General features: G+C 32.8%; 1 protein-coding gene across 4 annotated transcripts in view; it reads left to right on the forward strand.

The window, feature by feature from the left end:
• The first annotated feature begins 455 nt into the window (after nt 1-455).
• Nucleotides 456-24939, forward strand: part of skd (mediator complex subunit skuld) — a 49697-nt gene continuing 25213 nt past the window's right edge. The window contains exons 1-3 of one of the 4 annotated variants that reach the window (XM_075306041.1): nt 456-651; nt 6602-7141; nt 11790-12099. In XM_075306041.1, coding sequence (XP_075162156.1) covers nt 7073-7141; nt 11790-12099 — 379 coding nt within the window. In that variant the 5' untranslated portion in view covers nt 456-651; nt 6602-7072. Of the gene's footprint in view, nt 652-1289; nt 1499-6601; nt 7142-11789; nt 12100-24939 lie in introns of those variants that run through there. The other 3 variants (XM_075306044.1, XM_075306042.1, XM_075306043.1) reach the window with 3 other exon arrangements.

A 24939-nucleotide genomic window follows, 5' to 3' on the forward strand; every position in this document is an offset into this window, starting at 1 on the left:
GTTGTAAGTTAAATGTTGTAGCGTCTATCAGCCAGTACTTTTATTTCCAATGGAGGCAGCGTGTCTGGAAAAATATTTGAAAAACTATCACTTTATTCCATTTGGAAAGTGAAAAATTGTTCACCAATTTACTTTTCACAATTTTAAGCGTAATAACTATGTTTTCATAACTATACTTTCATGCGAATAGTGATGGCAAAATACTATCACAGTTGGTGATTGTTGCAGTGTCACTTACGAGTCTGTGGTAGCGATGAGGATGAAATGGAACATTGAAATGCTGGCAGGGTATGCACACAAGTCGATAACAAGGACTTATAAAAAAAATTACAACATTCGCCATTGATGTGTTTTGCACCACCTTGTTTTTGTCGAACTGGCAACTTTAATCCATCAATTATCAGGTAATCGGTTATCTATGGACCTGTGAACCAGACTACTCGCCTGTGAACTTGAAAAATTAATTTGTGTGTACCACTTGGACTCGGATAGCAGCGTATATTTCAAATAGAAAGTAACAGTAAAATGACTTTGTAATTCAACGAACAAGGGAATAAAAAATTGTATAAATATCTAGAATTATATTGTGCGACGAAGGCTATTAAAATATTTTGGCATTGTTGCTACAAATATCTGTTAGTGTGTGTATGTGTAAGTCAGTATTTCTTCTTTTGGTGTATATGTGTGGGAGCATGTATTTGATTTTTGCCGACAACATATAAGAAAGTGACAAATATATTTCTTTCGTGTTGAAGTGAAAAAGAGACAGTCATTAAATCCCAAAAACATAAAACGCAAATTTGTACGCTAATTGTTTAATTGTTGCTTAAAAACATAAATATTAAATTTTGTTTGCTTGGGTTGGTTGCATTTCCCGATGTCAACATTGACTTTATTATAAAACAAAGTACTTTTCTCGGACAATAAAGGGAAGTTTTCATTCTCGGTTATAGTGAGAAAAAATCAATTCTTTTTGCCATAATGGCTGTGTGAATATGTACGGCTTTCTAGTGATTGAGTGACTGTGTGTGTGTATGGCTAACGAAATGAGATACACAGCGGTGTAAATTTTGGAACATTAACTATAAGAATATACGATATTAAAAACTAGAGAATTTTACATTCAAATAAATTTTAAAGTTTTAAATTATTTAAGACTTTCTTTTTACAATTGTTAGAAGCTGCAACAAAAATTAGGCTATCCATACTTAAAAATACAACTCTGTTAGAGCGGTGTATAACACAAAAAATCTGTATTTCTACTCGCCAACGCCATTTCCAATTCTCATCGCAGTCTACAGTCGCAAACGTCAACGGCAATGTTACTTTACGCGTTATAAAAAATTTTTTCCTTCATCCGTTGTGTGTATTAAGAAAATTAAGCAAAAAATTAATTATGTGATTAGTTCTCCAATAATTCCATAAATTCCTATAAAAGTGCATCGAAAAGGTTCCTGGTATGACGAATTTGTGAATCTGGCTAACGGAAAAATGAAATGTATGAAAATATTGATTAGAAATCACAAGTGAATGGAAAGTGGAACAAAAAAATGTTAATGAGCAACTGTAATACACTCAAAAAAGCAACGAATTGCATTTGAAAACTAAATGACTAACTATAACGAAGCCAGAAAAGTTTGGAATTAAATACATTTTAATAAATTTATAATAAAAAATTCCTATACGACGCGTAATCCGTAATTTTGCAATCCACTTTTTTGTGTTCTTTTTTTGTTATTTCCGTTAAAAGGAGAAAAAAAAAACGAAAACACAAAAAGTGTTTAGAGTGATGTGAAAACGAAGTCATCGACAGCAGACGCAGAACAGCAACAACAAGGGCAGGCAGTGGCGAAAAAACTGAACATAAAGTAGAAGTTCATTTTGTTTTTCTTTTGTGGGTTGTTTCGTTGGATAGATGGTTGGTTCGTTGGCTAGCTGGTTTATGTGGATGATGATTGTTGGAGCATACATATAAGCTTACAATATATTAAGGTTGCAAAAGAAGTTAATAACACAAGCAACCAAACGAACGAGCAGCCAGCCATCACTTGTCCGTCCCCCCTCACCACACCAACGCCATCATCGTCATTCTCATACAACTTTAGGTCGTTCGAGCAAGCAGAGTGGTAACTAATATTAGTTGGAGATGTCTTTTATTTTCTTTCGTCATTTTCTCTCGAATTTTGGATACCTTGAGGGATCAGACAAAGTAAATTTTCCAACTGGTACTTAATTGGTCATAGTTTAAGTTTCTGTGACATGTAATAATACAACAGTAACCTGATTTGGCTAATTTTTAGTAGCACTCCCTAGTAGGGACATTCTGGTACACATTTATTAATAGATATTTGTGTGGATGCGTACTGAGGATTTAATTTGATATATTTGAATCGCAACATATCCAGCCAGCTAACATGTTTATTTATTTATTTATCAACCAAGGCCGAATCCTTTTTAAAGCCCGGTATTATGTACGCACTGAAAATAAGTTTATTTTTGTGAATATAAATGGTTTGTGGAGTACTAAAACAATTTTGATTATTGAAGAATTTTAAAGCACCAGAATACAAAACGTAAACAACCATTGTCCAGTCTCTAGCAGAATCGAAACTACAAACAAATGAATGTCTTCAGTTTTCCCTACCATGTTTTGAACGTACTTGATTTTACATTGGTTTTAAATTTTTTATTGTCTCTTGACAATCATATAAGAGTGTATCAGAGAGGCAGAGAAAGAGAGCGAATGACAACAGTTTATTTGCAATAGTACTGCCTTCAGCTTGTTACAAAATCTCTCGACGAAATCGATGGAAAAGAAAAATAAAAGATGTCTATCAAACATGCGCGCTGCTCTCGCATGTGACCACACCGCATGAACATCTCTTTTTAGTTATTTTACTAGTTTTGTTATCTTCTTTCAACATTCATTATATTGAATATTATCCTATGGTTTTTGAGTGCGTCGTGCATCGCCCCCAAAGACACGGATTTTGTTCTTCTATGTGCTCTCATAGGGAACAATAAAGTACTGATGCGTCGTACTGCGAAATCTTCAGCAGAGTGGAACCCTAATAAGTATGTTCGAGTAGTGTGGGTTGAATAGTAACATATATTTTCTGAAATATTATCAGTTGCTGAGATGGATCAAAAATCAACCTCAATGGTATTTTTGTTTATAAATTTTTAATTGTTCTATCCTGCAAATTTGTCATTTCAAAAATAAAACAATTTTTTAATAAAGAAATATTAAAAATGAAATAATTGCACATTTTGCGCATTTCTTGATGATTAATATGGTTTCTGATTACTGGTTTTTATACATGTCCATCTTGGCAAATTCCTTTTCTTGGTCTACAAAATAGCGCTCCATATTGGCGATAAATTAAGGGAGCCACCGTGGTGCAATGGTTAGCATGCCCGCCTTGCATACACAAGGTCGTGGGTTCGATTCCTGCTACGACCGAACACCAAAAAAAGTTTTTCAGCGGTGGATTATCCCACCTCAGTAATGCTGGTGACATTTCTGAGGGTTACAAAGCTTCTCTAAGTGGTTTCACTGCAATGTGTAACGCCGTTCGGACTCGGCTATAAAAAGGAGGTCCCTTGTCATTGAGCTTAACATGGAATCGGGCAGCACTCAGTGATAAGAGAGAAGTTCACCACTGTGGTATCACAATGGACTGAATAGTCTAAGTGAGCCTGATACATCGGGCTGCCACATAACCTAACCTAACCTAACCTTGGCGATAAATGGACTTTCAAGTCCAGTCAAGTTCGATTTGTGCTTAAACATTGTCAAACACTGCTGTGAAGGCGTCTGACCATAGACCATTTTTCTGTTCCCAAGATTAATTTTCTTATAAATTGTTTCGATGTTTTCTGTCATTCCTATGTATCAATTGTCCGGCCATTGCTTATGTGTTTTTCGTAAAGAGCAAATCTGCTCGAAATCAAAAATTTCTTATTTTCAAGGTTTTTACTAATTTGTGATGGTAGCCATCGAAGGAGAAGAGCAACTCTTTACAGAATCTAAATGTCTTTTTTTATATTCCTTTAGCTAATACAGTATATAACGGATATAAGAAACTTGGAAAAATACACAATTTTTGTTTCTTATATGCATTTATTTTTCATAAGAAAACGAAAGCATGGTGATTTTACTAACATTCTTATATTCATATTTTTCATATATGAGATGTGCTTATATCCGTTACCTACTGTACGGCCTATCGCAGTGATGTATTTGATTTCTATCAAATAGATAGGTCTTTAATTTCGCTGGATGATTTGGATCCAAAAACAAAAAATCGAATCAAGAACCCATATAGCTTTGTGGTGAAAGTGCGTTAGTAAACAGGTCTTGCGATACTCTATTTACTAACGGAAGCCCATTAAAGTGTGAAGAGAAAGATTTCGCACAAAAATCCTTATGTTTGAAATATTTACGCGGAATATCTGACAAACTTTGAATATTTTCGAAAATTTATTGATACAAAAGAAGAAAAATATCTATTATTTCACACGAAAATTTTATTAATCATGCATTTTTGGTCCAATCCACAGCGTACACATGTTTTTTTTTTTTTGTAGAACATAATTTGCAGAAGGATGAGTTAGTCGATATTTTCTTATTGAGTATTTTAACGCTATCATTTATATTGAAATGTATCTACTAGTTCAGGATTTTTCTTAAATTTCCCTTTGAAAAGTCAACCTGGTAGATTGGATTATTTCAACCAAAGACAATAAACTCTAGGAAGATAGGAGATTGGCTACTGAGGAGATCAAACCATTTACCGTGTTAGTTTCATACTCGAACCAAACGCGTATACGACAAGTATTGACATAGCATTAAAATGCAAATAAAAAGAAATTAAGTGCACGAAATAAATTTCCATAAAAGGGAAAATGTAATTTTTTTGTTGTTGCCTAAAATGTAACATTGTTTCATTAAGAAAATTAAGTTTTTCATTCAAAAAAAAAAAGGAAACGAAAAACAAATAAAAAATTACGAACATGTATGGAACTAACGTGGTAAATGCAACATTTGGTATGACGCAAGCCAATTTCCTATCTTCCTAGAGTTTATTGTCTTTGATTTCAACTCTTACCTCATAACTTGCACAAGAATATAATAACAAAAGTTCATAGCAATTTTGATTTTTTATTACTGCTGTGTTACGAGTACCAATATTTCACTAATTAATTAGATATTAAGGTATCAATAAGTTGATTTCAAGGACGATGTAATACTATTTGCTTGTGTGATTCAAAAAGTACAATTTGCTTGTGTGATTCAAAAAGTACAAAAGTGCCAATCTTTTCATCCCTGTTACAAACTCAGAGGAACTGAGAAACAACAAAACGAATTTTCCATTGTGTAGCTGACAGCGAGCAGTCTTAGCTGTTGTTCATTCGTTGGGTCTCATTCGTCACTCGTCTGCAACCTTTTAAAATTAGTGCAAATGGAGACTTTCTTGTCTTCATAAAGGAGTAATGGTGTGCATAAAAATATTTTGACAAACACCAAAAGATAAAAACAACGATTTACAAGGTTTCGATCTATAAAAATTAAAAAAAAAAATAACAAATCTAAGCCGAATTGCGCTATTTAACAAAAAAGTTTTATTTGATATCATATAATATTCAAAATAACCCCTTTCTATGATTATATATGAAAAAGGGGTGATGCCACAATAGAGGGACAAAATTCATTTCCCCTTGATTAAATGCTTTTAACCTCCTCCTCCTGCTTCATTAAAGGTACGATAAGTGCTGACAGTCTTTTGCACGAACACCAAGTTTATGTTCTCTACCATTTAGGCACAATTCAACTACGAAATATATACCCATCACACAAACATCTACGAAAAATATAGTGTAATAGTTTGTTGTTGTTAATAATCTTTGTTAATATCGGCAACAAACGATATTTTGCATTTTTAATCTGCTTGAATATCATGGCTAATAGTAAACACCCTCACACAAAAATATTCTCTTTTTGGTGACGTTTGGTATTACCTTCATGTTTGTATTCTCTCTCGTTCGCTCATCCCCAAATGACTACGAGCAAAACAAAACAGCTGAAGAAAACCTATACAAAAAGGAGGAATGTGCAATAACGAAATATACATGTATGTTATAGGAAACGAAAATTAAATAAACAACGCAACAGAATAACTAGCAACTATGCAAATGCAAATATTGCTTTTCAATTTCTCTTCAAAGCCCCACCTTCTTCTTGGCAATATCAATGAATTGCTGAGAATTCTTTGAAATAAATCCAAGGACCAAAATTATAATTTTTTAAAAAGTACAAAACAAAATCCATTGTGATACACTTGTCCAAGTTGTTTTAGAGAGCCCCCATCAAAATTAACGTCATAATCGTTGGGTTGTTGTTGTATGCTTAGTGCTGTTTGTGACCGCGTAACTAAATGGGAATTGGAGAGGTAGTTCGCAGAGAGATAAGGTTTTTTTTGTTTTAAACTGAAATAGAAATTATTGCTACTTCTACAGAGTAATAAAATAAAAAGAATAAGTGTTTAATATATGTATTGTTTTTAACAAAAAAAGTGTTCTTTATTTTCAATATTTGTAGTGATGCATCGTCGGTATTACCAGATAGTAAATAAATAAAAATTAACACAACCGAACAAATACATAAATGGTTGTATTACCAATCTCTCGATTTTCACTTAAAACATGAAAAAAGAGAGGTAAAGCAAAACAACAAATACAAATCAAAAGAATATAAAAACAAACAAGAGGAGGTTAACTTTATAAGAAACGTTAAAAACTGCTTGAATACAACTTGTGTGTGTAAAATTATCAGATAACAAGTAGACGGACGCGCCGCGGTTTATACTTGTTTTTGCAATAAACACAAACGTGGCCGTCGCGGCGCTGATTGTGGTCGTCACTACTGTGAGCGTTTCAAAGTTTTTGTTTCTTTCTCGCGTGTGTTTGTTTTGCTGCCACCATTCATTCATCAACAAAAACAACATTAGACCTTAATGAGAATTAAGAAAATGAGGAGCTGTTACATAGTTGTTGTTAAAATCTATGAACTATGACGCATCAATCACATCAGACAAACGGCGCTAGTTTGGAGGATTGCCATACTAACTTTTTTGCTTTGGTAAGTACATTTATTAAAAAGAATGTTTATAGATGTAAGAGATTTGAGTTGAAGAAGGCAAACCGATAAAAGCTAGAATGAATCAACAACGCGTACAAATCTGCGTGTTACATGGACCTATTAGGCTTAAAGCGAAAAAATATCTTGGTGTAAAAATAAACATTTCATCAATGTAGTTAACGAAGGAAGTCTGGTTGGAGTTTTTAGACTTGTATAAATTTAAGACAGAATTGTGGAAAGTAAAAAGCAAAAAAAATCTACTTCCATTCGATGGAAATTTTTAAAAATTTGGCCGAGAAGTAATTTGTTGTTTAATAGTTGCTCATATGAATATGTAGATCTCTTCAGGAATCATTGCTTTATTTATATGTTGAATGCATATGTTATCTGTAGCATTCATTCAAATACCCGAACTTCTGCCGTGGTTTACTCGACAGTGTAAGGCGTTCAACGTTAGTTCCGATTTATCAAAAAAGAAAAGATACATATTAACTTAGCTACTAGGCTTGTTTTCTGTTAGTACAGGGTAACCAATCCGTGAAAACAGAGTACTCACTTATGCAGCACATGTAGAAATTTTCGTAAAACTGGCGTCAACTCTATAACCCTACAAAGTCATCCTTTATCAAAATGACGGGAATTAATTACGGCTCAACTGCAGTTTATGGGCCCCTCACCGAATTGCTTAAAATTAATATATGTTGTGTCATTCGGTGAGCTGATTCCAACAAAGTGACCCATACCCGGGGGAAAGTAAGTATAAAAACTTGATATATCTCTTTTGTTTGTTCCAATCTAGACAAACTTGGTATCATATGAAAGCTTATTCAATGCACTTTTATACGCACAAAATATTATTTTAATATTTAGTTTAATTTGGGAGATATAAATAAAAAAAGAAAAATTTTACCCAAATTTTTTGTTATTTTCGTTATATCTCAAAAAATCTTCGATTACACATAGATTGAAAGCCTATATTCTTTATAAGTCCGCTTTTAGCAAGGTTATGGAGTTTTTATTCTGAGTAGAAAAAAAATGTATTGTTACTGAAATATTTTCTCCCCTTGTGTTTGCGTTAGCCCACTTTGGACTCTGTCCATAGGAGAAAGTCATAAACCCCGGCCGAAGGCCTTCTACATTTCCCCATTGGGCCTGCGTTAACCCACTTTGGACTCTGTCCATAGGAGAAAGTCTTAAACCCCGGCCGAAGGCCGGCTACTCTCCCCCCTTGGGTCACGTTAGCCCACTTTGGTCTGTCTGGCCGGCCACTTTTCCCCTTGGGTTAATACTTACAACATACAAAAATTATTTCAGTAATAAAACAATTTTTTTTCTACTCAGAATAAAAGCTCAATAACTTTGCTAAAAATTGGTATAGGGTATAATCGAAGAGTTTTTGGGATAGAACGAAAATAACAAAAAATTATGGTAAAAATTTTCTTTTTTTATTTATATCTCCCAAACTAAATTAAATATTACAAAAATATTTTTTGCGTATAAAAGCATTGAATAAGCATTGAATAAGCTTTCATATAATACCAAGTTTGTCTAGATTGGACAAAAAACAAAATAGATATATCAAGTTTTTATTGACCCTTTGGAGGGCTATATCTCAAGACCCGGGTAAATTACAAGCTGAAATTACAAGCGTATAGAGAAAAAGTTTCAAATGTTACCTTAGTCATAACGGCCATTTGCGTGTAGCTCCGTTAGGATTCAACTTCCAGTTAACAGAAAATAAATTGCAAATATTTTTTTCTCCGGTTAACTTTAACATTAACTGCAGTTAAGTTCTTAATTCCCGTATGGAATCTATAGGCACGATGACAGATTTGCACATGGTACGGTTTAAAAGTTCGTTAGCTAACGTAGTACTAACGGAGCTTCATTAAAATGCCAAATTCCAGAACGGTTTATAAAAATACCCGAAATTAACTTTTTATGTTGATATTTTTAAGGAAATTAAATTTCCATGTAAAATCTTCATAAGTTATTTACAATATTAGTTCGAATTATATCATAATGAATATGGTAGGACATAAATTTTTGGACGTAAGGGAAAAGGAATTGCATAGAGTATTTTTAAAAAATTCTCTGACATCACTGTGCTATTTAGTTTGTTTTTAGTATCTTCGATGGCGTTAGTTAAGCGTGGCATCTCCTCTCCTTTTAGGTTTGCTTATTCAAAATGTTTGGATGGAAATGTGTCTTTAGAAACCTCAAGAATAGAAATCGGAAAAAGGGATTTGTATTGGAGCAGGGCATATTTAGATAGGGAAATATAAACGTCACTGGTGTAATGAGATATAGGACGACTTTCTAAATTCGGACACAAATTTATATATAGGCTGGATTACAGATATCAGTGAATCATTACAGATATCAGTGAATCATGTTAATGTAAATTTACCTACACCAGGTGGCATTCGTTGAAGTATATTTATTGAATTTTTGACGAAAAACTTACAAAGACTCAACGAATACCACCTGCGAAAATTTGAATTAAATAGACTTATTTAATCTATGTGTTTATGTAGATCAAAATCCATCAAATTAGTGAGTTTAAACTTCACTGTTTCGAACTTGTAAGTACAAAATCTTGCCTCCGAATCTAATATCGTTTTATACATAGGATACAGTTGTTTGGAGTAACTGGAAGGAAAGTTCTCACATGCCATCCATCATAGTATTTTACATCCATCCCATAGTATATTATATTTTTTCTTTCAATTTCACCTTTTACAGCATATTTTTTACGACCAAAAGATGAAGAGAAGAAAAGATATATTTTTTCTCTGCTTTCTCTCAATGTGTATATTTTACCGCAAATTCGCCGCGCTATTATTTTTCAAAGTGTTTTTCTAGTTCCATAATTTTTTGTTGTTGTTTATTTTCCCTAATTGTATGTAGATACTCTCAGCATTACGAAGTCGTTTTAACTAACCGAACCATCCACTCTCTGTGGCATTATTGCAAAGTATTATATATATGTATGTAAACACATACACCATGGGATTAAGAAGATGAGCAAATCACAAATATTTTGTGCTGTTTGCTTTTCATCCAAAAGAAAAAACCGATATCTCAGAGATGATAAAAAGTGTCGTGGAACGGTGGTCAGAAGAAAAACAGAAAAATGATAACAAAAAATATACGTTGAGCGAAAATTTTCGCTTGAATTCCTAATAAAACATTACAAAGCAGATAAAATCATTCCAACATGCAGATAAAATATGGCAAACCACAATTTAAAAAAAAAAAATCTTTTGCAGTAAAAGTAAAAAATAGTTCTTTGAGTGAAAAAATTGTGTAGTTGGCATCGTTTGTTTTGACACAAAACGAAATCTCATAAATTTCATTCATTCAGAAAAATTTTCAAAATAAGATTATTTACCCGCAGTCAATTGTTTAGCCAGTGTTCGGCGGTGTTTTTGGAAAGAGCAAACTGGTTCGTTATTCCCCTTATAATTTTATACGTGTAATAATTCAGACTATGCTGCTTCTAATGCCGCTATTTGACATGAGATTGTCAGTTGGCCGTGATACTCTTGGCATTCGTTCGTTGCCCGAAAAGATTCGCACATTTTTTACCAAATTTATTCCATTCCCGTTTGTATGAACCCTCGGAGCATGCTCATAGGGTGCAGGCCATATTTGAGGTTCCTTTGGTGGAACTATTCTTATTGAAAGGTCGTTCGTATGCAATCTTAAATGTTTTTAGCAACCTTATTCCTATTTGTCGTCCTAGCTTTTTTACATATTTTGCTTTTCTCTTGCCTCGCCAATAATTTGATATTCCTGTACAGGGGTGACGACGACAATATTCGATAACAAATGGCCTATATTAGCACACAGAAAAAAATTCACAAAAATTTTTCCAATTAAAGTTTTAATCGAGTTTTAAAAAATATTCAATTAAAAACTTAATTCATTCAACGATTTTTTTAATTGAAACAAAAATCAATCACAAAAATTTATAGTATCAGTTAATTTTTTAATTTTAATTAATTTTTTAATTGACCTTCAATTAATTTTTTAATTGATATTATCACTTCTGTGATGATATCAATTAAAAAGTTAATTGGATCAATTAATTTCGTGATTGAATCAGAAAAAAAACATTTTGTGTGTAGAAAAACTATAAAAATGGCGACGACATTGAGATAAATGGACCAAGGATTAGAGAAAAAATTTTAATCTAAGATTGTCCCAGTCAGGCGTTTCGAACTTGTTATGCAACAGAGACCACATATGTCCTCAGTGGATAAAACCAGAAATTGACCCTCAAACAATTTGTTTCTACCTGGGTTGTTTGGAGTCAAGCTCCTCCGCAATTCTTTGTCCAATGGCTGATTTATACCTAGTTCTTCGGTAATGTTTTAAATTATTGAGCTTTAGTCTTTTGAACTCTTTCCAGTTTCAATTTTTTAACTGGAAATTGGAATAAACACTTGAACAATTAGATTTTTGAAATCTTTCTAGTTTTTCTTATTATTTGCCGAACTTCTCGAAAGTCCAAATGCTTTGACCTTTAGGTAAACCATTTGTTTCCAACTATTTTTAATTGTTTGTAGCCAGACTGCTACCAAAGTAAAATTTCGTAATATATGTATACTAATTGTTTATTTTTCATTTATTTGTATTTTAGACTGATTTATGCGGAATAAAATGGCGCAAATTTGTTAACGAGCGGCCAAATGCATCCAGCGATCCCCTGGATGACCCAATTCTACGGTCTTATTCACGATGTATGCAAGCGGACATCCTTTGTGTTTGGCGTCGTGTGCAGTATACTCGCCAGGATAACTCTGATCCAAGTGCCATCTATGAAGTTGTAAATACATCCAAGGTGCATCCACCGTTATCATTAGCTGCTGCAAAAGAGCTATGGCTGTTTTGGTATGGTGAAGAACCTGACCTTACCGACTTGGTGGATGCAGAACTATTGAATGCAGCTGGTAAGTCATAACATAATAACATAAAACTCCAGCCACATATTTTTTTGTAAATGAAGTCTCATTCGCCATAGAGGGGAGATAACTAAAAGTTAAACTAACAATAGATTAGACTATGACATATTATGTGACAGTCGTCAAATACCGTTCAAAAGTATTTAGGACCTGCACATTACTTGCAGTATTTAACAAAGTTCACAAGATTACAATTCAAACTGTCCATCGAATTTGAATCAGCGTTAAAAATCTATTTCAAACATTTGTGCGGAGTGAGCCACTGTGATGCAAGTATTTGCCCACTTGCTTCTTCACAACAAGGATTTTGGATTCAATCCCAGAAACCTGAAATTATTTTCTGGCTGTGATATACCCGACCAGTAATTTGTGGGTGCTTTTGAATATTTTAATATTCATTAATTATATATTGTTTCTTTCTACATTGCATTACAAATATACTTTTTAAATTTGTTTTTGCTTAAATCAAAATTTATATTTTTAATATTATCTTAAAAAATATACATATATTAAAAATTTTCCTGAAAAAATCAGCAAAAATAACCAACTTAAATGCATAAAATACTATTTTTTTATTCTCCTGTAATTAAGACATATGTTGTTTTATCCAGATATAAACATGCAAACAAAATTATCAAATGTTGACCTCAAATTTGCAAAAGGAACAAACATGTTGAAGTAAAAAACAAGTAAGGAAAGACTAAAGTCGGACGGGGCCGACTATATTATACCCTGCACCACTTTGTAGATCTAAATATTCGATACCATATCACATCCGTCAAATTTGTTGGGGGCTATATATAAAGGTTTGTCCCAAATACATACATTTAAATATCACTCGATCTGTACAGAATTTGATAGACTTCTACAAAAACTATAGACTCAAAATTTAAGTCGGCTAATGCACTAGGGTGGAACACAATGTTAGTAAAAAAATATGGGAAACATTTAAATCTGAAGCAATTTTAAGGAAACTTCGCAAAAGTTTATTTATGATTTATCGCTCGATAAATATGTATTAGAAGCTTAGGAAAATTAGAGTCATTTTTACAACTTTTCGAGTAAGCAGTGGCGATTTTACAAGGAAAATGTTGGTATTTTGACCATTTTTGTCGAAATCAGATAAACATATATATCGGAGCTATATCTAAATCTGAACCGATTTCAACCAAATTTAGCACGCATAGCTACAATGCTAATTCTACTCCCTATGCAAAATTTCAACTAAATCGGAGTTAAAAATTGGCCTCTGTGGTCATATGAGTGTAAATCGGGCGAAAGCTATATATGGGAGCTATATCTAAATCTGAACCGATTTCAACCAAATTTGGCACGCATAGCTACAATGCTAATTCTACTCCCTGTGCAAAATTTCAATTAAGACGGAGTAAAAGATTGGTCATATGAGTGTAAGCCGGGCGAACTGTGGTCGAACGGTATATATGGGAGCTATATCTAAAACTGAACCGATTTCAATAAAATTTGACACATTTGACTACACTACTAATTGTACTCCTAGTGCGAAATTTCAACCAAATTGGGGTAAAACTCTGGCTTTTGGGACCGTATTAGTCCAAATCGGGCGAAAGATATATATGGGAGCTGTATCTAAATCTCAACCGATTTCAATACAATTTGGCACACTTGATTACAGTACTAATTGTTCTTCTTGTGCATAATTTTAAGCAAATTAGGGTAAAACTCTGGCTTCTGGGGCCATCTAAGTCCATATCGGGCGAAATATATATATGGGAGCTATATCGAAATCTGAACCGATTTCTTCCAAAATCAATAGGGATCTATTCTGAGCCAAAACACATACTTATGAAAAATTTGAAGTCGATTGGACTAAAACTGCGACCTAGACTTTGATTACAAAAATGTGTTCACGGACAGATGGACAGACGGACATCGCTATATCGACTCAGGAGCCCACCCTGAGCATTTTAGCCAAAGACACCATGTGTCTATCTCGTCTCCTGGGTGTTGCAAACATATGCACTAACTTATAATACCCTGTATCACAGTAGTGGTGAAGGGTATAAATATGGGAAACATATAAATCTGAAGCAATTTTAAGGAAATTTCGCAAAAGTTTATTTATGATTTATCGCTCGATATATATGTATTAGAAGTTTAAGAAAATTAGGGTCATTTTTTCAACTATTCGACTAAGCAGTGGCGATTTTACAAGGAAAATGTTGGTATTTTGACCATTTTTGTCGAAATCAGATAAACATATATATGGGAGCTATATCTAAATCTGAACCGATTTCAACCAAATTTGGCACGCATAGCTACAATGCTCATTCTACTCCCTGTGCAAAATTTCAATTAAATCGGAGTAAAAGATTGGCCTCTGTGGTCATATGAGTGTAAATCGGGCGAAAGCTATATATGGGAGCTATATCTAAATCTGAACCGATTTCCACCAAATTTGACACGCATAGCTATAATGCCAATTCTACTCCCTGTGCAAAATTTCAACTAAATCGGAGCAAAAAATTGGCCTCTGTGGACAAAGGAGTGTAAATCGGGCGAAAGCTATATATGGGAGCTATATCTAAATCTGAACCGATTTGGATGATATTTTGCAAGTTTTTCTAGACTCATAAAATATTGAGATGAACGGAATTTGAGGAAGATCGGTTGATATACACGCCAATTATGACCAGATCGGTGAAAAATATATATGGCAGCTATATCTAAATCTGAACCGATTTTTTCCAAAATCAATAGGGATCGTCTTTGAGCCGAAACAGGACCCCATACCAAATTTTAGGACAATCGGGCTAAAACTGCGAGCTGTACTTTGCACACAAAAATACATCAACAGACAGACAGACAGACGGACATCGCTAAATCGACTCAGAATTTAATTCTAAGACGATCGGTATACTAAACGATGGGTCTCTGGGTTCCTTCTTGGCGTTACATACAAATGCACAAACTTATACCCTGTACCACAGTAGTGGTGAAGGGTATAAATAGCGGTTGTAAACGAACAATCGAATTGAAGCAACGAATAAATATCTACACAAAAAAGTTTAGTTTTTGGGAAACTAAAGATTTTTCAAAAAAATATATTAATATTAACATTTTTGACCACTTCATTTTAGATTAAACAATAAAAAATATCACTTGTATAAAATACCATAATAAGCCTTAACTGTGAAAAGTGAAAAAGTGGACAGCAGTAAAACAAACAAGCAATTAAATATAACGTGACCACATACATACATAGGCTACATCATATCTATGCGGTTAACGGAAAACAGTTTAAAGAGAACAGAAAAATAGCGAACTGTCTACGAGAGAAGACGACGGTTTGAGTTTTGTTGCATATATACATATATATACATTTGTATTTACGTGAGCAATGAGAACAATTAATGACGACAGCTGTTTTAAGCTAATCGAGAAGAGTTACCATTGCAATTGGTTTCTTTCTATGTAGCAAGCAGGCAAAGAAAAATGTGATGAAATATCAATAAACATTTTACCACATTTTATCTTTTTTATCAGATAGTTGGTATTTGGATTAAAGGCAATTACGTTTCTAAAGTAAAAGTTAACCATTTTTGTAATTGGTATCATCAATATAGAGTGAATACGTATTGATTCATTTTACTATAATTGCATGGCTTTCCGATATTAGTACATGTTTGTGTTTCTTATTGATAATATATGTTGTTATTGAAAATTGGGCCACTTCCCCCATGTTATGTAAGGTTTTGGAAAAAAACTGCATTTTTATAACCTCCACCATAGGATGGGGGATATATTAACTTTGTCATTCCGTTTGTAACACATCGAAATATTGCTCTAAGACCCCATAAAGTATATATATTCTGGGTCGTAGTGAAATTCTGAGTCGATCTAAGCATGTCCGTCTGTTGAAATCACGCTAACTTCCGAACGAAACTAGCTATCGACTTGAAACTTGGCACACGTAGTTGTTATTGATGTAGGTCGGATGGTATTGCAAATGGGTCATATCGGACCTCTTTTACGTATAGCCCCCATATAAACCGACGCTCAGATTTGGCTTGCGGAGCCTCTTGGAGGAGCAAAATTCTTCCGATTCGGATGAAATTCGGTACATAGTGTTAGTATATGGTCTCTAAGAACTATGCAAAAATTGGTCCACATCGGTCCATAATTATATATAGCCCCCATATAAACCGATCCCCTGATTTGGCTTGCGGAGCCTCTAAGAGAAGCAAATTTCATCCGATCCGGCTGAAATTTGGTACATGGTGTTAGTATATGGTCTGTAACAACCATGCAAACTTTGGTTCACATCGGTCCATAATTATATATAGCCCCCATATAAACCGATCCCCAGATTTGACCTCCGGAGCCTCATGGATGAGCAAAATTCATCCGATTCGGTTGAAATTTGGTACGTGGTGTTAGTATATAGTCTCTGACAGCCATGCAGGAATTAGTCCATATCGGTCCATAATTATATGTAGCCCCATATAAACCGATCCCCAGATTTGACCTCCGGAGCCCCTTGGAAGAGCAAAATTCACCCGATCCGGTTGAAATTTGGTACATGGTGTTAGTATATGGTCTCTAACAACCATGCAAAAATTGGTCCATACCGGTCTTAATTATATATAACCCACATTTAAACCGATCCCCAGATTTGACCTCCGGAGCTATTGGAGGAGCAAAAGGTTGAAATTTGGTACGTGGAAAAATTTGGTACATTGCTCTAGTATATGGCCACTAACAACCATGCCAAAATTGGTCCATATCGGTCTATAGTTATATATAGCCGATCCCCAAAAATAATCTACCAAAATTTTATTTCTATAGAAAATTTTGTCAAAATTTTATTACTATCGAAAATTTTGTCAAAATTTTATTACTATACAAAATTTTGTCAAGATTTTATTTCTATAGAAAATTTTGTCAAAATTTTATTTCTATAAAAATTTTGTCAAAATTTTATTTCTATAGAAAATTTTTGTAAAAAATTTATTTCTATAGAAAATTTTGTCAAAATTTTATTTCTATAGAGAATTTTGTCAAATTTTATTGCTATAGAAAATTTTGTCAAAATTTTATTTTTATGGAAAAATTTGTCAAAATTTTATTACTATAGAAAATTTTGTCAAAATTTTATTTCTATAGAAAATTTTGTCAAAATTTTATTACTATAGAAAATTTTGTCAAAATTTTATTACTATAGAAAATTTTGTCAAAATTTTATTACTATACAACATTTTGTCAAAATTTTATTTCTATAGAAAATTTTGTCCAAATTTTATTTCTATAAAAATTTTGTAAACATTTTATTACTATACGAAATTTTGTCAAGATTTTATTTCTATAGAAAATTTTGTCAAAATTTTATTTCTATAGAGAATTTTGTCAAATTTTATTGCTATAGAAAATTTTGTCAAAATTTTATTTCTATAGAAAATTTTGACAAACTGAATTATTTACGTATTTAATCGGCCTTCTTTTGTTTAATATATACCCCGTATGGAGTAACTTACAATTGAGAACGCGGTGTTAAGAAGTTTTAAGATACCTTGCCATCGGCAAGCGTTACCGCAACCCAAGTAATTCTATTGTGGATGACAGTCTTTAGTACAAGTTTCTATGTAGTCCATGGTGGAGGGTACATAAGATTCGGCCTGGTCGAACTTACGGCCGTATATACTTGTTATTCTTATTTTGCACTTTTTATTGTGGTTTCCACTAGTGAAGCTCGAACTTTGTACTGATCTTTTTACAGTTAAATCGAACAAGGGTGTGAAGATAAATTCGCGAGTTAAATTCGTGGTTTGTGTCTCGACTAGGCAAAATTCAAATTTGTGGGACGAATTTACTTTGTGGGGCGAATTTAACTTGTGGGACGAATTTAACTTGTGGAACGTATTCCAAAAAAATTGATTTTCTTAAAAAGAGGCAACTTTGTGGTGGAAAAACTGCCAAACACCGTCAGTTATTTTATGTGTGTACTATGCATTAGTGGACTTTTTTTTATTTTTTAATTTTGGTTTTTTGCCATAACTAATATCTATTACTGGCATTTTGTCTGGTCAATTCCTCTCAAATGGTTTCTTAGATATAGGAGATCCAATATCGGAGCTATATATAGCCGATATCTGGTGATAATATAGCTCAAAAACTGTACATGAGACTTTTTATTTTTTAATTTTGGCTTTTTGCCATAACTAATATTTATTACTGGTATTTTGTCTGGTCAATTCCTCTCAAATGGTATAGGAGATATATAGGAGATCCAATATCGTGTCTATATATAGCCGATATCGGTGACGCTATATCTCAAATACCCTACATGAAATTTTTGATTTTTTAATTTTGATTTTTGTCCAGGCCAATATCTACCAATGTCATTTTGTCTGGTCAATTCCTCTAGAATATTTTTCAGATATGGGCGATCCAATATCAGAGCTATATATTGCCGATATCTGATAACACTACTATATCTCAAATACTGTGCAAGAGATTTTTGACGTTATTTAAGAATCTTATTTTGATACCCCTTAGATGTTTTAATTTTTTTATTTTACTATCTTATGTCCATTAGTTCAGGATATATTGACACTTTTATACGACTTTAGAGTTATTAGCGGTTATCTCTTATGGTTCAATTTTTCGATGATATAAAACCACTAATGCATAGTATGACTACACATAAAATAACTGACGGTGTTTGGCAGTTTTGTCCACCACAAAGTTTCCTCGTTTTAAGAAAATCTATTTTTTTTTTTGAATACGTTCCACAAGTTAAATTCGTTCTACAAATTTGAATTTTGCTTAGCCACGAATTTAACTCGCGAATTTATCTTCACATCCTTAAATCGAATAAGAGAACATTTTTGGAACCAGTTTCTTCCAAACGTAGAATGAAACTTATAGTAAAATTATGAAGGATGTGCTAAGTAGCGAAATTTTGTTTTTATTATTAAATATTTAGTGGTAGTTGCAATTAATAAAATGACAAGAACAGGAAGTGAGTAAACGAATATAATAAGAAGCAAAAAGTAAAGAAGAATGAATGTTCACGAACTAAAATGTTTATAAACATTGAGCATTTAAATGCTTAATGCCACCATATTTTTTCGCTGCCAGAAGCTCTTCACAGTGACAAAATAAATGTTTTTTTTTACGACAGTTAAATATTCAAAATAAGCGTAAAATGGTTGGGGTAAACATGTTTGTTTTTGTGTGCTCATATAAAGTGGTAAAACGGAGAACGGTGCTTTTATTTAATAAGCATATAATATAAATTAGGAACTTTGCACTGAAACACAATTGGCTATGGATATTGAAAATGTAGGCAAATTTAATTTAGAGAAATAGAATAATCCTATCTTTTGTAATTTAATCAAAAACAATTACATATATGCATAATACATAACAGTTAATTTTAAAGTTTATAAAACTTGTCTTTTTATTTATATTTAATCAATATTTCGTCTTTTCATTTAAAGACTTCATCGGGAATTTTTTTAGTTTGAAATCAAGTGGAAGTTGTAATTAGTTAAAATGTCTTGCGGTATGCTATTTCAACGAATTTCACAAATAATTATAAAGAAAGAAATTTAGTAATGTCATATCTGCTTTTTATGAGTTAAGTCCCTGCATAAAATTGGTAATGATGGCAACACTGCTTCTATAGGCAATTGAGAGTAGTGGAGTGCTTGCGCAAAACCCATGAAAAACAAAACACAGTGTGCTCTCTCTCTCCTTTAGAAATATTTTCCGCCCACTAATATTTCGTATAAGAGAGGAGAAGGTTTCATATACCAACTAATTTCAGGTAGAAAAAGTCGTTCTTTTTCTTAAGCCGGCAAATGCACCAGGCATGCTAAAGTTTTAAATTTCTATAGTTTGGCGACAGTAACTTAACTCAATTGATACGCAATATACTCTTTCATCTAGATTAGGTCAAGATTTAACAGGAATATACTTGTTTTCCTTTATAATTTTGATAGTTTTAGAAAAATTAATAGCGAAAACAAAGTGGTTTTCTACTCGAAAACGTACATATACATGTGTCCATATTTGGAATTGCATCTAAAAATGAATTTTGAAACCCTTGTAAGTTGTCTATTCTTCCAGCACTGGGGACTTGATCTTACAAATTAACTATAATAAACGTTTAAATGTTGTTAGACGTAAAGTACGCTAGAAATCGTAGAGCTAAATACTTGTATAGAATTAGATAGGCATATACATATATACATTTTATTTTATTTGTGTTTTGCCTCCTTGTATAATCGAAACTTAAGTAGTTTTTCGACTATAATTTGGCACTTGTCTACCAATACTATTTACCATCCCTGCTATAACAGTTTACATATTCTTAGTGGCGCGCTACTACTCTATATAAAAGTATTTTAAAAATGTATCTCCCTCTCGCGAAAATGCCAACAACATAGATACGCATTTCCAATTAAATTTTGTACACTTGTACCAGCATGAGTTGATGTAGTGTAGGTAGTATTATAGGTGAGAAGCATTCGTATTATTTGCTCTTTCTACATGATAGCAATACAAAGCTGTCGACATTTATAAGAAATTTGAGACTTTCGCTAACTCTGTAGTGAGTATAACGTTCGACCAATCGCTGCTTGTGCTAAGCAGCAATTTATACATAGCTATGTGAACTATATTAATGTACTATTTTGTTTACCAACACTTATAAAGAATAATTACCTTGAAATTGCAATTAACTTGGTTACCTTCTTCCCGCTGCCATATATGCAAAGAAATTAACATTGTCAGGTGAATGTATGCTTACATGATAACATTTGTTTTTTTGCTGTAGTGGTGTAGTAAGTCAATTCTCTCCACAAAACAATTTGGCTTGTAAGATTTTGTATGAACGTTTTACAGTAGTTCACGGAGTGTACAAACCGTACGATAGCATATACAATACACGTTTTGAGGTTATTCAACCTGTTTCTGCATTGTTTATAATACCCCTTTTGTTATTAAACAAAAACATTTAAAATGACAATCAAAAAGAAACCATGAGAGAAAGACTAACACTATCAAACACAACTCATTAAATTTGAGGATGATTGAAACAACAACATAAACCATTCTCTCTTTGGAAATAAGTGCATAGTTTTTTCCATATCTTATTATACCATTGTACTGTATTTTTATCCAAATGGTATTTAAACCCTTCTGTGCGTGATGAGGTCCCGGACCTTTTCGATTTTTAATCATACATAACATTATCTTTTATATGATTTGCAGCGTGATTGTTTATGACTTCTTGTATTAAAGTGTTTTAAGTTGAAAACTTTAAATTTTGATTTGATTGATGTGCGATTCTGCGTGATAAGGTCCAATGGGACCTACTATTAATTACATTAGTTGTTTTAGCACAGTTTAAAAATCAGCGTAAAGATATTGCGATTTTGTTATTTGGAACAATTAATAACAATAGCATCCTTTCAGAAAATATCGTTATTTAGAAGAATTTGCCATTTTTGAAGTTTCCATTGGTTTCGTTGCTGGTAGTACATAATCTTATGTTTTCCGTGGATATACCCACTATATTGGAACTACAAGTGCAGAAAAAGTTATTTGAACTTCATAGAAATCGTAGTCAATCTAAGTTTTTATATTTCTATGCATGTGCCAGACCCATCGTCTCCTGGAATTTGGCAAGATGTGCCTCAATTTGGACCAAGTTTGAAGCAACCACTATGTCAATAATATTGCGAACAAAACGAATGCCACTAAAAACATCGTATTGTTCTTCCTTCGAAAATCCAGTTTGTTCAAAACATTCAACTACCAAAACAATATATTGTTGCATAGTAGCTATAAGAGTACACTTACTTAAAAAACTCAAAAAGTTAAGGAATATTCTTTACGAATATTTCATAATAACCCGTGTAAAAATTAGGGGATCTGATTTGATATGGTTAGATCTGAGCCAATATATGGTCAGATCTGAGCAGATCCGAAAAATGGTTATATCTGGTCAGATCTAAACACTATGAAATTGGATCTGATCAGATCTCAAAAATGAGACACATCTAATCAGATCTAATTTGATATAATTGTATATTATTTGATACAATTGTATCTTTCGAGATCTTTCAGCACATAAAAGCCCATAATTTGTATATAAAATGAGATCAATTGTTTTATTTAATAATACAGACAATATATATGTTTAATTTAAATTGATCCATCAAAGCTATTTAAGAGTATTGACAGTTGAGTTAGAGTGTTGTCCAAGGGTTTTTTCGTTTGTTTCTTCTGCTTTGGACTTAGACACGCGACTAAAGTATTACAGCGTTAAGGCAATCTGCAATGAAATTAAGTAAAAACCCAATTATTAAACAAATATAGGAATAAACAAATATGGGAATATATTGAACTATGTAAGCAAGTATTAGTATTGTTTTGGATCATTCTTCTTTGAGTTGCAATAAAAATTGCCATATAATTTTATGTTGCTTTTAATACTCACATTTAAAGTGTACTCGGGATTAGGTTAGGTATAGCGATAGGCTGTCATTTTAGGTTCATACATACTATTCAGACCATCATGACATCACAGTGATCAACATCTCACTTATCACTGACTGCTGCTCGATTCAATAATTAGCTCAATAACATGGGACCTCCTTGCTATAATCGAGTCCTATCGGCATTTCACGTTGCGCTGAAACAACTTAGAGAATCTTTGAAGCAGAAATGTCACCAACATTACTGCGAGGAGATAATCCACCGCCGAAATAATTTTTGGTGTTGGTCGGAACTGGGATTGAACCCGTGACCTTTTGAATGCAAGGCGGGCATGTTAACCAGTACACCACTGAGGTTTCCTTTTTTTCCAAATCTAGAAAATAGTAAAACAATATGAAAATGACTACTAAGGAAATAACAAATACAATCTACTTACCTACATAATCTCCGCAATAAAGGAAACGATATACACTTTATCAAAGGAACACATTTAAAACAATTATATTAAATTTCTTAATTTTCTCAGCTAGTCTGGCGTTAAATTTGTTTAGAAGTGATGTCCCTGACGGCGTTGACATTTGACATAATGACATTGAGGTTTAGACGTGTATTTCAAAAATCTTTTTAACTTGTTCATGATTTTTTTTATTATATTTTGGACCGTATTTAACCCCATATATAGTCAGATATGATGTTATATCTACCATATCTTATTAGATATAGTGCTATATATGGTCCTATCCAAGCATATATTATTATATATGCCAGATATAATTAGATATTATACTATATATGATGAGATCTGCAATTATATCTAACCAGATCTAGCACCATATATAGCATATCTGTGCATATCTAATTATGTCTGAACCAATATCTGAACAGATCCAATTAGATCCAATTTGATATTATTAGATAGGATTGGATCCTCCAATTTTTACACGGGAATTGTGTTTTAAATTAATGACATTACCATAGTATGTTTTAAATAAATGCTTTATTATACCTCATTCCCCAAATCGACTTTAACTAGATTTCAACTGACATTTGCCTTATAAAAAAGGGAGTTAAAATCCATCTTTAGTAGTTTTCGAACCTAATGTGGTCTATTAGGTTTATTATAACGTATAACACGAATCAAACTCCCTTAAACAAGTGTGAAATTAATTTGCGTGTAATCTTATTTAGATGATTTGTTACATTTTTGACTATTTCTGCAATATTCGTTTCTATTTAAGTAGTGCTCATATTACAGCATTACTCGCCATATTTTGATCCATTGTAATCGGCTAGAGAAGTCAATATTTTCGAGATTTGCAATCTTTGGTATATCTACGAATAAGTGATTACATATTAGGTGATTATATGCTTTAAAAGCCCTACTTATTTCATGGCCGAAGGTATGCCTGGGGAGAAGTACTTTCCTCCTAGGACATGCGTGTGTAAATGTAATCCGGAGCGATGTCAATTAATAACTGGTTATTGATTTTTAAATAGGCTTACCTACAAGCTTACCGGGTAATGAGAGTTTTTCTTTGGAAATAAGTGCATAGTTTTTTCCATATCTTATTATACCAGAAGTCAATATTTTCGAGATTTGCAATCTTTGGTATATCTACGAATAAGTGATTACATATTAGGTGATTATATACCTTCAAAGCACTACTTATTTCATGGCCGAAGGTATGCCTGGGGAGAAGTACTTTCCTCCTAGGACATGCGTGTGTAAATGTAATCCGGAGCGATGTCGATTAATAACTGGTTATTGATTTTTAAATAGGCTTACCTACAAGCCTACCGGGTAATGAGAGTTTTTGCTGGGTACTTATAGGTACCACGCCTGCGACAAACTTTTCAAAAATTTAAAAATTATCTGTATCCATTTAAAAATTAAAGAAAATTCAATATTTACAAACAATATCTATATATGCAATCTGTGCGTCATACAGCAAATAATAGAACAATATGGTAGGGATAACCTCTCTACCATCCTTCTTTTTATTGTAGGTCCCACGGGACCTCATTACGTTGGTATCGCTTTCGGTGTTATCACATACAGAAGGGTTAACAGAAGATATGTTTATCAATATACTGAATACCTGTAATTATAAATTAAAAAAAAAAAAAAAAAACAGTTCACTCGCGGTAACGTGAACTAATTAAACCCAAGAGAGTTCACGTTAGCGAAAATGTTCACGTTAGCGAACTTCAGCGAATTTCAGAACAAAACATAGCCATATCCGGAAGTTTTACATGTTCTAGCGTTATAGTCTTTTATTTTTGTTATTAGCAATATTAAAAACTTATTTTTTTCATGAAAAAATCGGTAAAATATCAGTC

This window comes from Haematobia irritans, chromosome 4 (genome assembly GCF_050003625.1).
Source record: "Haematobia irritans isolate KBUSLIRL chromosome 4, ASM5000362v1, whole genome shotgun sequence".
Classification (NCBI taxonomy): Eukaryota; Metazoa; Arthropoda; class Insecta; order Diptera; family Muscidae; genus Haematobia; species Haematobia irritans.